This window comes from Ascaphus truei, chromosome 10 (assembly GCF_040206685.1).
Source record: "Ascaphus truei isolate aAscTru1 chromosome 10, aAscTru1.hap1, whole genome shotgun sequence".
In the NCBI taxonomy this organism is placed as follows: domain Eukaryota; kingdom Metazoa; phylum Chordata; class Amphibia; order Anura; family Ascaphidae; genus Ascaphus; species Ascaphus truei.
The window spans coordinates 43,647,919-43,664,818 of record NC_134492.1 but is presented as its reverse complement, the minus strand read 5'-3'; the positions used below and the strand labels follow the sequence as shown (position 1 = coordinate 43,664,818).

The following is a 16,900-nucleotide window of genomic DNA, read 5'->3' as shown; positions in this document are numbered from 1 at the left end:
GGTAAATTCTCCATGTTAAAATAGGGTGGTATGCAGGTAGCATAGATGCACTGCAACTCGCCATTCTGCCCTATATTACAGCGAGTTCAATCTAGCCAGAAAAACTTGGCAATTTTGAATCTCATCAGAAAAATGAGGTAACACAGCTTTCAGCATACGACCATAACTTGCTCCAATTCTGTGGCTATTTTCTTGCCGTTTTCACATTAAATAACGTTCCTCTCTGCATAAGCCCCTTAGGATGCCTATTATTAAACAAATGATAGGCAAATAAATATCCACCCAAAGCACAACTGGGTGATTTGTAGAAGAAAATAAGACAGTAGTGTCTGCTTTGTGTATTTCTGATTGAAAAAACTGCCTCTGACAGCTGTGCAATACACTAATATGATAGTAATAGCTAGATCAAAGGTTTTCGACCTTTTTTTGGTTAAAGAACCCTATAATTATATTGTGAAATTCTGCAGAACCCCCAACCCTTGCTAATAGCGCGTATGAGATCAAATGCACTGTAAGGAACCCAAACCCTCTCTAACAGTGCGTCTGAGATCAGATGCATTGTAAGGAACCACAACCTTCTCTAATGGTGTGTCTGAGATCAGATGCATTGTAAGGAACCCCAACCCTCTCTAATAGCGCGTCTGATAACAGATGCATTGTAAGGAACCCCAACCCTCTCTAATAGCGCGTCTGATAACAGATGCATTGTAAGGAACCCCAACCCTCTCTAATAGTGCGTATGTGATCAGATACATTGTAAATTCTTCTATATTTGGTACAATTTTCAAATGACCTGAAAACTGCAGGGAGCCCTTGTTGAAAAACACTGAGCTAGATCATAAAAATGACAATAAGTCAATATTTAAATGTTTTACTATCGTGGTATTACTAGCAGTCAGCTATGCCAGTCATTGATATTTTAAGGACAGCAAGTGACATGCAATGTAAAATAAATAAATAAGGGAGTTGGAGCATCTCTCCTACGGAGGATCACTTTGCCCTGTTCTTGCCCCCTTTTTGTCTTAATCCCTTTCCCTACATACCATAAGGGTTACTTATTGTTCACAGTTATTTTTTTAAAAAATACAAAAACAGTTATTTGTTTTCCTGGTGAACAGATACATGTCGAAATAAATATTGTAAATGTCTAAATAATGTTATCGTGAGATTTTTTTTCTCTTTTATTATCCAACCCTAACCTCCGATCAGCAAAGTTCCCTTCAGAGATCCTCTCAACTACACGTAATTAATAAGCCAATGAAAGATTTCTACAGCTAATTGCTTGGTCCCAGTCGCTGTAATTAAGAGCGTCAGGTTCCCATAGTGACCCCGCAGCATGAGCCCATACACGGCCGACGCCATTAATCTGATGGAGAGGATTTTGAAGTGAATCTGACATGGAACAAGCTGGAACCACAAATTGCTGTCACGCAGTTAATAGTGGTATAGTAAGCCCATTTGTTAGGGAAAGGGCTTATACAAGGACTGCACATTGGCAGATATAACCCCTTTAATGCTGGGTTGCTTTCTTGTTATGTAACTAACCTATTATACTAGCAATCTTTCTGCAGTTTAACTGGCTGTTGGCAACAGGTATATTGTAGTGAAAGCAAAGATGGGAATAGGTCCTGAAATCTGACATAAATGCCTGGTAACGGACTACACCGGGCAGTGAATGGGCCCTGATAATCAGAGGCTGAAATGCTTTCTGTTCTTGTGGAAATCTGGGGCAGGTTTGCTCATAAATCTTATAAAATATTAAATCAGTCTAGTTGAATACCTCTCAACAAGATAGAAAATAAAAAGCATGAAAGGCTTAAAAAGCAACTGTAATATTTGCCCCGAACTGAAAGTATGAGATAGGAAACTGAATTAATCAGATCTTCTTTTAGGAAGCATACAAATAAAGTAAATTGGTGTTTAGTGACATGTCATTCTGAAACGTATTGCCTTGCAATATAGTACAGCCCCCCCTTTGAAGTATATTGGTGAAAATAAGACTTTAGTATTTGCCCGCTATTGCCGGGGATTCACTCACCTGCAATATGCAATTCCACGTGAATGGCCATTGACTTGAATGCAGGATTGCAGTGAGAGAACCTGTTACTGAGGCAGTGGATCTCCCCCCTATGTGTTTTACTACCCTCCATGCCAGGCACATTTTGGAGGTAGGACTGAATCAGAAGGCCCAATGGGATGCCTGAATTGTACATGTAAATCTGATAGCAAGCCGGCAAATGTTTCATATTTAAAATGGCTGGCAAAAAGGCAACGTGTTCCAGAACAGACTAATAAGAATAAGTAATATTCTTTGCTATGTAGAATGTATGAATAGTAGTAAAATAAAAAATAAAAGGTAGGGTTCAATGTGTTTACGTGTCTTATGCGACACTAGAAAATGTAATGGAAATTATAACTTTGTTCGTACTAAAACATATAGTGCCAGATTTACCAAGCAGTCTTCTGCCATAAGACACCACCTGGTACTGGAACAGGTCTCGTATGGCACACGACTGCTTAGTAAATATGGGCCATAATGTACTGCTAGGTAACTTGGGCATATACCTGCATGCGAAGTGGCATATAATCTTCATAAATATCTTGCCATAGGTCCTGTAGCTCAGCAAGCTCAGGAATAAAGTCCTGAGCAATCATGGGAGGGCTTTCGGCAATTCTACTCAGGAACCCAAGCCCAGTGGCTGGCAAGCTTGATTGGCCACTGGTCATAATGTCACTCAGTTTAAAGTCAGATGGGCTGGATTTCACAGGTATCCTGCTGCCTCTGGGTCTCTGGACTGGTCTGTAGTCAAATGTTTTAACCAGACTAAGGGCTAGGTCCAATTTGCTCCCATACAAAGAAGAGTGTACAACAGGGTTACTAGAGCAGCAATCACACTTTGAATCCTCTGATGTTGCTTTCATTGCATCTTCATCCTTTTGTAGCGACGTACCAGTATCCAAGGTAGTGGGAACAGACTCAACAGAAGAGCCAGAGGACATTCTATCCAAGCCTTCTGCATCTATTGGCAACTTGGCATCTGGTACCTCCCCTGGGGAGTGCTGGGTAACTGTTACCTCCTCGTTGCACATGCTGGCAGAGTACCTGGTTGAAGGTTCACCAGAGATGCTCCTGGCCACCTTCCTTGGTACCTTACAAATAGCTTCATAATCAGAATCAGCTACCCTTAAGGCAGAACAGCCACGGCAGCGTCTCGGGCGGACCCCACCACCCTCAGTGTGCGGGCAATGCTGTGGTTCCTGGATCTGGTCCTCCAGCTCTGTCCAGCATTCAAACCCAGAAAAAGCAAAGTCTTCTTGCAGAAGGGCAGAGTATTGGACATCAGGGAGGTTTGAAATATCTACAATGCCCTCTCCTGCTTTGGTCTCCAGACTGGCCTCTTCACTGTTGTTCTTTCTGTACAGACTGGCAAGGCAGTGCTTCAGTCGGTCCTTCTCCGAAAGGAGCTTCTGCAAGCGCTCAATGGAAAGGGCTTCAATGCGGGCAATGACCGTGTCGAACCTGTAGATACGTTCCAGCACGAAAGCACACTTGCTGCAAGCAAACTCTGCTTTGCCATCGCGTGAGACCTCTTTGCCCAGGACATGGGACAGCACCACTTGCAAATTCAATTTGGAGGCTGTGTGGAAGATCCACCGGCGCTGGTTTCCACACAGCTCCCTGGAACAGATCCTGCACATCTCCTTCATCTTTGAATCCAGCATTGAATTGCTCTGCCTTACAAATAAATACTGGCAAATCTCACCCAGAATAAGGTTGCACAGTGGATGTCAAATCTCACAAGTGAACCGACTCCCTCAACGGAACTGAATCACTGGAAAGCAGCAATAAGGATTTAAGAGTCTTACTCATTATAAGGCAGCGTCATTCAGTTGTACGGTCATTGGAAGCAGTTCCTGCCAACCATTTGAAGGCAGTTACACATAATAGACGTCTTCTTCATTTAAAGGCAATCCAACTTATTTGTTGGCACTCTTCTTCACTTGAAGGCAGGTAAACTCAACTGGGAGAAGTGACACTTAAAACCAGCATCACAGACTTCAATACATGCATATTTCCAATAAGGTGCCACTCTTCTTCCAATACATCCTCCTAGTATAAAGCTGTTCTTGTATTTGGTGTAGATTATTTTGTAATAATGATAACTTTTAAAAGGACCCACAGCCGAGTATTTCTCAGGTGAAGTTGTTGCTACTTAAACATCTCTTCTTCTGATCTCAATCCTTGTAAATTGACAGATATGAACAAACTGTATTTTTTTTAATTTTTTTTTTAAGGACTGTCTCCGTATCTTCAATTAAAAATGAGGAGGTGCATATATCTCATTAAAAAAATATATATATTCATTGAAAAATTCTAATAATTTACCACATGAATTAAAACTGGTAAAAACATATAAATATATATATATATATATATATAATGCATGAGGTGGCAGCAGTAAAGATGAGGCATCCCATGGAAATGTCGCTGTCACTGGCAGCTCTGACGTGGCTGTTTTTTTGCTTCTTATTTCCCAGGATACAGGTCGAGGTAACAACCGCTTCCAACGGTACAAGACGTGACCAATCTCCCGCCCGCTTCTCTGTCTCCCATCTGCCTAGCAACCGGCACGGAGCGCGGCCGTGGCGAAACCTCAAACTCCCGGGTACCGCCGCCAGCCAGCCAGCAGCCTCGGCTCTGATTTCAAGATGGCGGCGGCACGGGGCATCCTGGGAAATGTAGTTCCGCTATATCTACACTGCAATGCGCACGCGCGGGGGTACTGCTAGTATTGCAATACAGCGCAGTGAGCCTGGTAATGTTGACACTCAGTAATGATCTCACTATAAGCAAGCTATGATTACTGCACCAAACTCCCACTTACAAGGACTGTATTGTTATTTGTACTATTATTCTTTTTTTTTTTTTTACTATTTATATCCATTACCAAAAAGCTGATAAAATCCAGAATCCTACATTATATTGTAGTCTCTTCAGTGGCAGAATGGTAGACAGGTTTTATAAGGTATATTATAGTGTAGTATATGGCGTACCTGGCTATCCTACTGATGTAGCAGATGTAATTGCACCTGGTAACACAATGTGATGTATTTATGGGACTGCAATATTTATAGCACTAAATGCCGCTGCTCATTTGAATACTAATGGTGATGCGCGCGTTATTAAGTTACCACGTTATTTATTGAGTTAAAGGGGTAACAAACGTCTGTTAGATATGTAAGTTGCAACAATGGCCAAGTAGGTGGTCAATCATAGGATAATTATCCAGATCTGTCTTTATTCCCCCGGATCTTACCGTTACATCAAAGTTGCTAACAGATCAGCAAGTGGGAATCAAAAAGCAGGATTGGGACATTATTATGTTGTCCTCTTTAATTCCAGGTCTGTAAAAACACTACTTAGCCAAAGATAGATTCAAGCCATTTTTTTTCTATTTTTAGATAAAGCTGCACTGAAATCGCACCTACTTGTTTTTTTTTTTAATGGTTTAAACCAGCAGTCTTCCAGAGATTAACCGTGCAATTTTTAGATCAAGGGACTCCTCGGTTCCAAGATACTTACAGTTTTAGTTGCTGTTTTTAAATCTTTAAAAAAAAAATGGCCTCCGGCGAGCAAACAGCAAACCTCAACAAATAATGTTGCTGCTTCCTATTGGATGACTGTGGCACCATCTTTGAAAACCAAGGAACTAAACCAGAAACTAAAATTGTAAATATCCCCTCAAGAACAGGGGTCCCCGAAGCAATAATTAGTGTCGTACAGCTCTAGGGCTGGTCCTCCCCCCCACCCCCCGGGTAAAACTCTTATGTTATCATGGTCTCATATATTAAACTAGGACGGAGGGGGTAGGGACAGGAAAGGGATAATGAACTAAATAGAATAGATAAGGATGGGGAAATAGCAAGGGATCATGGAGGCAGAATGGGCGCAAGTGGGAGTTTGGCAAGCAGGGTACGGTGACCATATTTGTCCCAGGAAAAACCGGGACAAATGTCGCGCATGCACAGTCGGCATGCGCGATTGTGCATGTGCGGCAGGCGCCAATAAAAATCGGAACAGCGGGCAAAAAAGTCGGGATCTGGGACAAACAGCTAAAAATCGGGACATCTGAAAACCCTAAAGCAGGAAGACACCCATATTAAATACCGAAAATACTCATAGGTGAAAGTAGACCGGTACGGTAAAACAAAAAGTACCGGTGCTGTGTACCGGTATGAATTACTGGGAATTTTAGTACTAACCTGCCTCTCTGTCTGCCTTCCTGCCCCATTTCTCTCTCTCCCTGCCTCTTTTTCTTTCTCTCGCTGCTCTCGCTGGTCTCTCCGCAGCTGAGCGTGTCTCACAGAGCTGCTCCGGTCAGTGACATAGGATGCCCTAATATGGATATGTCATATATGGATATGCCCATATTAGGGCATCTACATCACTGCAGTTGCTCTGTTGGGGTGACACGCGGAGAGACCCTAGGCGTGAAGAAGCAGGCAGAGAGGCAGAGGTAGAGAGAGAGGCTAAGGCACAGACAGAGACAGAGAGAAAGAGGCAGAGAGGCAAAGGCACAGACAGAGACAGAGAGAAAGAGGCAGAGAGCGAGGCACAGAGAGAGACAGAGAGAGAGGCAAGGGCACAGAGAGAGGCAGAGAGAGAGAGACAGAGAGCGACAAAGGCAGAGAGAGAGAGGCACAGAGAGGCAAAGGCACAGAGAGAGGCAGAGAGAGGCAAAGGCACAGAGAGAGGCAGAGAGAGGCAAAGGCACAGAGAGGCAGAGAGAGAGAGAGGCTAAGGCACAGAGAGAGGCAGAGAGAGAGAGAGAGAGAGAGAGAGAGGGGCTAAGGCACAGAGAGAGGCAGGGAGACAGGTTCGTTTTGCTTCCAATTATTGGGGGGGGGGTTATTGTGTGCATTGTAGGGGGTATTCTCTTGTTCTCGTGTGTATTGTGGGGAGGCATTATTGTGGGGGTATTGTTTTGGGAGTTATTATATTGTATGTTTTGTGGGGTATTATTTTGTGGGGGTGGTATTATATTGTGAGAGGGTATTATATTTTGTGTATTGTGGGGGGTATTGTGGGGGGTGTTAAATTCTGTGTTTTGTGGGGGATATTATATTGTGTGGGGTATTGTATTGTGGGGGTATTATTGTAGGGGTGGTATTATATTGTGGGGGTATTATAGTGTGTGTATTGTGGGGGGATATTGTGTCCCTCTACCACTTGCCCTCTTGACCCTCCCATCTCCTAAAACCTCTTGCTCCTACTATAATCCCTACGCTCACACACATTTTTAACTCCTCCCTCTGCTCTGGAACCTTTCCATCCTCCTTCAAACATGCAACAGTCATACCATTACTCAAAAACAGCAAGCTTGACCCTACCTGTCTTTCTAACTATCGACCTGTCTCCCTCCTGCATTTTGCCTCTAAACTCCTTGAACGTCTTGTATTCTCTCGCTTGCTCCATTTTCTCAACACCTATTCTCTCCTAGACCCTCTACAATCTGGCTTCCGCACTGCTCACTCCACGGAAACAGCCCTCACTAAAATAACTGACGACCTCCATGCTGCCAAAGACAGAGGTCATTACACTGTGCTCATATTACTCGACCTCTCTGCAGCATTTGACACCATGGACCACCCTCTTCTCCTTCATATTCTCCATACTCTTGGTATTCGGAACAAAGCTCTATCCTGGATCTCATCCTACCTCTCCCACAGTACTTTCAGTGTCTCTTCTGCTAACACCTCCCCCTCCTCTATTGATCTCTCTGTGGGGGTACCCCAGGGCTCTGTCCTGGGACCTCTTCTCTTTTCTCTGTACACACTCTCTCTGGGTGACCTAATAACATCTTTTGGGTTTAAATATCACCTCTATGCTGACGACACACAAATATACTTTTCAACACCCGACCTTACACCTGCTGTACAAACCAAAGTTTCTGAATGTCTCTCTGCTATATCATCCTGGATGGCCCTCCGCCGCCTTAAACTCAACATGGCTAAAACAGAGCTCCTCATACTTCCTCCCAAACCTGGCCCTACTACCTCCTTCCACATTACTGTTGGAACTACGATCATTCACCCAGTAGCCCAAGCACGCTGCCTAGGGGTCACACTCGACTCCTCTCTCACATTCGCCCCTCACATTCAAAACATTTCTAAAACTTGTCGCTTTTTCCTCCGCAATATAACAAAGATACGCCCTTTCCTCTGTTGCTCGACTGCTAAAACTCTGACTCAAGCCCTCATTCTCTCCCGTCTTGATTACTGTAACCTCTTGCTGTCCGGCCTTCCTGCCTCTCACCTGTCTCCCCTACAATCTATCCTAAATGCTGCTGCCAGAATCACTCTACTCTTTCCTAGATCTGTCTCAGCATCTCCCCTCATGAAATCCCTCTCCTGGCTTCTGATCAAATCCCGCATCTCACACTCCATTCTTCTACTCACTTTTAAAGCTTTACACTCTTCTGCCCCTCCTTACATCTCAGCCCTAATATCTCGCTATGCACCATCCCGACTCTTGCGTTCTGCTCAAGGATGTCTTCTTTCTACCCCCTTTGTATCTAAAACCCTCTCCCGCCTTAAACCTTTTTCACTGACTGCCCCACACCTCTGGAATGCCCTTCCCCTCAGTACCCTACTAGCACCCTCTCTATCCACCTTTAAGACCCACCTTAAGACACACTTGCTTAAAGAAGCATATGAATAGCACTGTAGATATTCTGAACACATGATACATAAAGCTTGGCCCCCTGCAGACGCACTTACCAGAACTCCCTCCTACTGTCTCTGTACGTTCTCCCTACCTACCAATTAGACTGTAAGCACTGTAGATATTCTGAACACATGATACATAAAGCTTGGCCCCCTGCAGACGCACTTACCAGAACTCCCTCCTACTGTCTCTGTACGTTCTCCCTACCTACCAATTAGACTGTAAGCTCCTCGGGGCAGGGACTCCTCTTCCTTAATGTTACTTTAATGTCTAAAGCACTTATTCCCATGATCTGTTATTTATATTATCTGTTATTTATTTGATTACCACATGTATTTCTACTGTGAAGCGCTATGTACATTAATGGCACTATATAAATAAAGACATACAATACAATACAATATTGTGGGTGGTATTATATTGTGTGTATTGTAGGGGTGATATTATATTGGGGGGTATTATATTGTGTGTATTGTGGGAGGTATTGTGTGTATTGTGGGGGGGGGTATTATATTGTGTGTTTTGTGGGTTGTATTATATTGGGGGGGTATTGTATTGTATTGTGGGGGGTATTAATGTGGGGGGTATTGTAGGGGTGATATTATATTCTGGGGGGTATTATTGTGGAGGGGTAATTATTGTGGTGGAATTGTGTATGTATTGTGCTGGGTATTGTGCGTGTGTGAGAGGGGGAGGTGGGGTGACAAATAGAGAGAGGGGGGTGAGAGTGAGGGGGGAAGTGAGAGGGGGAGGTGGGGGAGAGGAATAGTGAGTGAGGGAGAAAGTGAGTGAGGAAGAGAGGGGGGGAGAGTGAGTGATTTTTTTAAATTTACTGATCATCCTTTTGTTGCTCCAGCAATCATTTAGAAAGTCATCCACTTCCTCTTTTGAAGCAGTACCTGACACACACCTGAGTGAGTGGAGGCTCATTGAGTGATAGCAGCGGGGGGCAGTATGAGGAGACGGGGCAGGTGGGGGAGTTATAGAGGAGCAGGTGGGGGAGAGGAAGAGTGAGGGGGAGAGTTAGTGAGGAAGATAGGGGGGAAGAGTAAGAGATAGAGGGAGGAGAGAAATACATGTGGAGAAGGGGGAATAGAGGGGGGTGAGAGTGAGGAGGTGTGAAAAAGGGTGGGTTGGAGCGGACGCTCGCAAAGCCGCGGACAAGGGGGGTGGTGGTGGAAACCCCAGTGTTTTAAATGCCAGGGTGAGTACCTGTAAGAATAAAAATCTACTTTCACCACTGATAATACTAGAACACTTCTAAAGACTGCATCCAATTGGTGTAGAAAGGCAGGAGCAGATAAGATGATAGTACAGACTAGAAAAAACCTTAAATGCATGCTTACAAATGCATGCAGCCTGACAGATAAATGGGTGAGCTTGAATTAATAGCTGCACGGGAGCAGTATCAGTGGCGTAGCGGGACAGGCACGCCCGCCCAGAGCAAAATTTTGCCGGCTGCTCCTGCACGATTGAAACTTGCCAGTCGGAGAGTAGATGGCCAGATTCGCGCATGCACAGTCGGGGACAACTATGTGAGAGAGAGCGGGCCCCCAGGAGCACGGGCCCCCGGGCTAAAGCTACGCCACTGAGCAGTGTGATATAATAGGCGTTGCTGAAACATGGTGGGAGGAAACGCATGACTGGGCCGTTCATTTAGAGCAGGGTGCGCAATTTGGGGGGGAGGGGCGTGGATTTTTCTAGGGGGAGGGGGGCGCGGCGGTTGCAGAGCCCCAAGCTCTTCCCCCAGGCATGTCAATTAAATGGCGGGGGGAGGCGCCATGACAACGCGGCGTCAAATTACGCCACGGGGTCAAATGGCAATGCGTCACATGATGTTGTGATGTCATATGACGCGTGGAGCCTGAGAGCAGGTAAGGAGGGGGGCGCAGGCAAGGGGGGCGCAAACTGAAAAGTTTGTGCACCTCTGATTTATAGGGTTTTTCCCTTTTTCGGAAGGATCGAGCAAACAGAAGAGGAGGTGGAGTATGTTTATGAAGAGAATTATAAAAATGTGGGTGGGTGGGGGGAATTGTATGTATTCGGGGGGGAGGAGATTTTTTTGTATGTATTTGGGGGGTGGGGTGGGTTGTATGTATTTGGGAGATGGGGAGGTTTGTATGTATTTGGGAGATGGGGGAGGTTTGTATGTATTTGGCGTGGGGGAGGTTTGTATGTATTTGGTGGGGTGGGGGGGTTGTATGTATTTGGAGTGGTGGGGGTTGTATGTATTTGGAGTGGTGGGGGTTGTATGTATTTGGAGTGGTGGGGGTTGTATATATTTGGAGTGGTGGTTTTTATATATTTGTGGGGTAGGGGGATTTTTTTTGTACGTATTTTGTGAGGGGGATTGTGTGTGTAGGGGGAGGGGTGGTGAGGAGGGGGAATTGAGTGAGAGTGGGGTAATTGATTGATGGGGTAGAGTGAGTGGAGAGAGGGGTGAGGGAGTGAGTGAGGAAGAGAGGGAGTAAGAGAGAGACGGAGAGGAGAAAAATACATGGGAGGCGGGGGGAGAGGGAATGAGTGTGAGGAGGGGGCATTGATTGAGGGTGAAGTAATTGATGGAGGGGGAAGAGTGAGATGGGGTGAGTGAGGAAGAGATTGTGGTAAGAGTGAGAATGGAAGGGAGATAAATACATGGGAAGAGGGGGGAGACAGAGGGGGCTCGCAAGGTGTGAAATGGGGAGGCTTCCAAGATTGCCGATATGGGGGTGGGGGGCCGGTCGTAACTCTAGTCTTGGGCCCCCCAGGAAATCTGTCTGCGGCCCTGATGGCAGCCTCAGATAGCCTCATTACTGGGTCGTGGGAGATTATGCACTGGCTGGCTGCTAGTAGGGCACTGACAATTGGCACAATTTCTGCATCCGGATGCCGGGCCCCAGCACTCCCCAGCTGCTGTGGCGGGGCCTCCACCCCAATCCGTCTACCGGTCGGCGCTGGAATTTGGGCCCGCCCAGAAGTCGGGCCCGATTTCCGCATCCAGCAACGCGGGACCGGAGGCCTCCCCCCACAAGGTAAAATGTGTATGTTTTTTTTGAGTGGGGAGAAATTGAGTGAGGGGAAGGGGGAGACATTTAATGTGATGGGAGGGGAATCTGAGTGTGATGGGAAGGTGAAAGGGGGATTGAGTGTGATGGAAGGGGGATTGAGTGTGATGGAAGGGGGATTGAGTGTGATGGGAGGGGAAATTGAGTGTGATAGGGAGGCAAATTGAGTGTGATGGAAGGGGGATTGAGTGTGATGGGAAGGGGGATTGAGTGTGATGGTAAGGGGGATTGAGTGTGATGGGAAGGGGGATTGAGTGTGATGGGAATGGGGATTGAGTGTGATGGGAGGGGAAATTGAGTGTGATTGGAAGACGAATTGTGTGTGATGGGAGGGGGGATTGAGTGTGAAAGGAGAGGGGAGATTGAGTGTAATTGTTTCTTTGAGTTGCGCTTAAAAATGTGTTTCTTATACTGTGTCACGAGAAACAAGTTTCAAAAACACTGTGTTAGGGGACTGCTATAGGAATAGCGTGGAAATACCTTCATCCAGCACCAATAACTACAGTGGTGCCTGTTACCTGCATAATGTTGGTGGTTCTGCAGAGCTGTCAGAGGCTAAAAGATTTGTATTTTTTTAATGGAATGAGCTCTAACATATTTTTACAAATATTTCCATTTAAGACCCCAACGCAGTAAATAATACTTTATCACAGTGTAAATTATCAAACAATATCTTAATCAAACAAGCAGGCGAGGTCAAAACTCCCACACAAATAAACTATTGTGTGTATTTAAACATATATATAAAACAGCTTCGGGGATTTAAGATTACTTCAAAAAAAAAAAAAAGCATGTGAACTGAAGCTTTCCTTTTTTAGGTACAATTTTTTTTGTGCCTCATCTGCTGCCAGATAGCGTTTTAAAATGAAACGGTCTCCAGGCCTGTTCTAATGCGTTTCACATCGACGGACAGAGAAAAGTAAATAAAGTTACAACATCAATAAGCAGATACACATACAAATTAATACTATGGTTTATATGGCCGATGAAAGCCCTTTATAAACCAGTGTCACAGCCCTTACCCACCCAAACATCTGTTCATTGAAGTAGAGCTAATATGACTTGACATATCTGCTTGCTATCATTGTACATCTGTAAACCGACCCTGCGGGTACAATCAGGCACGGAAAGAACAAACTGTATACATGCTCCCATCTTCCTAACAGTGCGGTCCTACTTTTATGCCCGTGAATAAAAAATAAAAAAATTACATTTTTTTTTACATTACATCACTATCACAGACCTCACTGAAATCTTTCTGTAGTTTTCTACTTTTAGGTAAATACTTATGTAAACATTATGTGAGGTCCTCTTAAAAATTGTAACCACAGTTACCACTGTGTCTTCAGATTCACTGTAGGGTTTACTTTGCTACAGTTATGTGTTGCTCAGGGTAAGTGGGAATGCACTTGCAAACCCGTATCCCACTTAGGCCCTAACTCAATATGCTACAGAGCTCTTTCTCCACGCTGGAGACAATGTTAGTTCCCTGCATTTCAAGAGAAAGAGAGTGAGTGGGAAGGCACTGGGTGCAGGAGGCAGAGAGAAAGAGAGACAGCGGGTGCAGGAGACAGAGATAGAGGCAATGGGTGCAGGAGGCAGAGAGAAAGAGAGACAGCGGGTGCAGGAGACAGAGATAGAGGCAATGGGTGCAGGAGGCAGAGAGAAAGAGAGACAGCGGGTGCAGGAGACAGAGATAGAGGCAATGGGTGCAGGAGGCAGAGAGAAAGAGAGACAGTGGGTACAGGAGACACAGAGAGAGACAGACAGAGAGAGAGAGACAGAGAGAGAGAGAGGGGCAGTGGGTGCAGGAGAGAGAGAGAGAGAGAGAGAGAGAGAGAGAGAGAGAGAGAGAGAGAGAGAGAGAGAGAGAGAGAGAGAGAGAGAGAGAGAGAGAGAGAGAGAGAGAGAGAGAGAGAGAGAGAGAGAGAGAGAGAGAGAGACAGTGGCTGCAGGAGGCTGAGAGAGAGGGGCAGTGGGTGCAGGAGGCTGAGAGAGGGGCAGTGGGTACAGGAGGCTGAGAGAGAGGCAGTGGGTACAGGAGGCTGACAGAAAGAGAGACAGGGGGTGCAGGAATCCGAGAGAGAGGCAGTGGGTGCAGGAGGCTGAGAGAGAGGCAGTGGGTTCAGGAGGCTGAGAGATTCAGAGGGTGCAGGAGGCTGACAGAGAGGCAGGGGGTGCAGGAGGCAGAGAGAGAGAGGCAGTGGGTGCAGGAGGCTGAGAGAGGGGCAGTGGGTGCAGGAGGCAGAGAGAAAGAGAGGCAGTGTGTGCAGGAGGCAGAGAGAGAGCGGCAGTGGGTGTGGGAGGCAGAGAGAGGGAGAGGCAGTGGGTGTGGGAGGCAGAGACTTAAGTGGCTGTTTTTGTCTGACTATGTGCAATCAGCTGCATCGGACTTACATACAGTATGTAGCAGACCTTATTGCACCTTTCAATGCGTCAAACCTGGCGCAATATTTGCCCCGAGATGTGACGCAGCTCTATTGAAACAAATTATAACAGATGCCAGCGGGGACCAGGCCCTCACTAAATGCTGCTTATGTTACAGGCAGATGTTAACCCCTTCACCAACACTGGATCCTGCAATGTATTGCTTTATAGCTATACAATATTTTTTAAGTCTCTACATACAGTATGAAGACGGGTCTTGTGGCATCAGAAAACAATGCAGGCAGTGGTGTTTTTGTAGGGGAAAACGATACCAGAAAACCTCAGCAATGAAAACGTACAGTAGTTTAGATATAAACTACCAATAAATAATTCAGTGGTAAATAAAGATATATCATAGAATACTGTATTCCTTCCTCTCTCCCTGCTACTATTCCAACCCCATTCCTAATAATTTCATAATCATTGTATACCCCTAAATCGGGTTGCCCCTAAATCCTCTCCCCCCAAAAAACGTGCATATAGGAATATATGTGAACAAATATTGAAGCGCACAACACAAACAATACAAAACAAATAGTGGTAACATACAGTGTATAAAGTGAAAATATAATAGAAAAATAGTCTACCTATCTCTGGTGCAGAGACAGGTCTGAGGTCCCATGCTGGATCCTCACAGGGGAGGAAACATACAACATGTGACCTCAGCGACACCAGTGACAGAGATACTGTAACCATTAAGTGAGATGGGTCTAAGTGATATTGTGCTGTGCGCCTGTATGTGAAAATGAGTTCATAGATTACTTTCTTGAGTTCAAAAACAGTCACTGATAGGAGGTGATACAGTAGGTATGCAGGTGTGTGAAGATCTGAAGATCTGAAGGTGTATTTGAAGGAAATAATAGATATCGCTGCGTGAGTGGGTACAATATAATGGATCAGCAGAGATATCCATTATTTCCTTCAAATACAGGCTCAATATTGAGGCAATACAAATCAATCATATATTTAAACACTTTCTCATAAGTACACAGAGGCTCTATTTATTCTTGAAGTTATATATTTTCTATTGCATCTTGTAAGTCTATTTTATGTATGAATATTTGGCATGTATGGAAATAGTACGTATATATGTATTTGCCAGTACAGTTATTATACTAACGGTGTCCTATTATCCTTCTATTATTCCATCAATCAATTAGATAGAATTTGGGTATTTATAGGTAGAATGAGGGGACACCTAACATCACCCCTAAAGAAGGTTTGCAAAGCAAAACGCGTAGGGTTAATTTCCTGGACCTCGGACAGACCTCTGAAAGCACAGAGCTAACAGCAAGCAGCAAATACCAGCGCTGTAGCCGTACGAGCGTGCAAACGTCGCCATGCCACTGACATCATCAGGTGCAGACAAGGTGGAAGAGATCCGTAGACGTTGCAACGGACACCACGCTGGAGAGACAACGCAGCCGCCAGAATCTGTATGACATCTCTTTGTGCTGGGATTATCCCAAAAATGGCTGCTTTCTCTGCGAGTTTGTAAGTGGCTTTTTATTATTTGTGCAGTAAATACTTTTAACAATACTTCACTATGTTCTGCTTTATGAACTTTACTGCTTAGAATATATTCCAACGGAAGACTCGGTCAAAATCGTCATACACCTGCATACCCACCATCTCAGAGACGGTTTGTGAACTCAAGAAAGTAATCTGTGAACTCATTTTCACATAAAGGTGCACAGCACAATATCACTTAGACCCATCTCACTTGATGGTTATCTCTTTCACTGGTAGCGCTGAGGTCACATTTTGTGTATAGAAATATAGGATAACAATGGTACTTGTGGCATCTGGAATTAACTATAAAGTAAGCATGTGCTATGAAAAATTTAATTGATGCGTCTGGAACTATACACATAAATAGGGAGAACGTTCATCGCCATCATTGAGATGAAGGGAAGTTTTCAGAGGGTATTGTCTTGGTGTCGTTGTGCATGGATGAGCCTCCGCAAGATCCCGATGGACTTTGCGTGCTACAGTTGTTTATACCACCGGTATTCCATAGCACATCTCAGCAGGCATGCAAGAATAATGGATAGCAGTACAATAGCATTTATAAAGTATTAGGTATTGTATCATCTCCATAATGTTCCTGCCGTTCCTTACCCGCATCTCCTGCTGAGTCCTCAGTTTGTCATCTTCCAGTTGCTGAAGAAACGGAAAAGACAAATGAATGTTAGACTATGGGGAACCCTATTTTCTGCTCATTTATTTAAAGCACAATATCTGTCAACTAGTCCTGAAGAAGTTCGATAAGTAGAGGCTGGTGAAGGGGACATGTTTTAAACTTCTTCCCAGTAGAATGCCATAAATATGTATCATTATATACTTCCAGGCACCCAAAACTTCTTCTCCTTAAAGAAAATGAACTTGAAAGTAACCTTGGGGGCTTATTCTATAACAGTCGAAGCGGCTGATCGGGCCAGTTTTCGGACGCGATTCCCCATTGCAGCCAATGGGGAATTTGGTCTGGAAATGGCCCGATCGGCTGCTTCGACTGATATAAAATAAGCCCTTAAATGTGCATGAAGTCGCCATGCTTTAAAATGGAAGAATTGATAATACAATGCCGTGAAAGAAGGGGAATACTTTAACCAAAATCCTATACAAAGAGGCAGGCTAGGTGGGTCAAGCAGTTTCTATCTGCTGTCAAATTGTATGTTTCTATGTACTGCGCTGTGTA

At 44.8% G+C, this 16,900-nt stretch overlaps 1 protein-coding gene across 9 annotated transcripts in view; it reads right to left on the bottom strand.

Moving 5' to 3' along the window:
* The window catches only part of PDE4DIP (phosphodiesterase 4D interacting protein), a 134,488-nt gene that overhangs the window by 72,647 nt on the left and 44,941 nt on the right, over positions 1 to 16,900 (bottom strand). For 8 of the 9 annotated variants that reach the window (XM_075616842.1, XM_075616843.1, XM_075616845.1 and 5 more), the window contains exon 1: positions 2,566 to 4,714. In XM_075616842.1, the coding sequence (XP_075472957.1) occupies positions 2,566 to 3,723 (1,158 nt within the window). In that variant the 5' untranslated portion in view covers positions 3,724 to 4,714. Of the gene's footprint in view, positions 1 to 2,565; positions 4,715 to 16,323; positions 16,366 to 16,900 lie in introns of those variants that run through there. The other variant, XM_075616851.1, reaches the window with a different exon arrangement.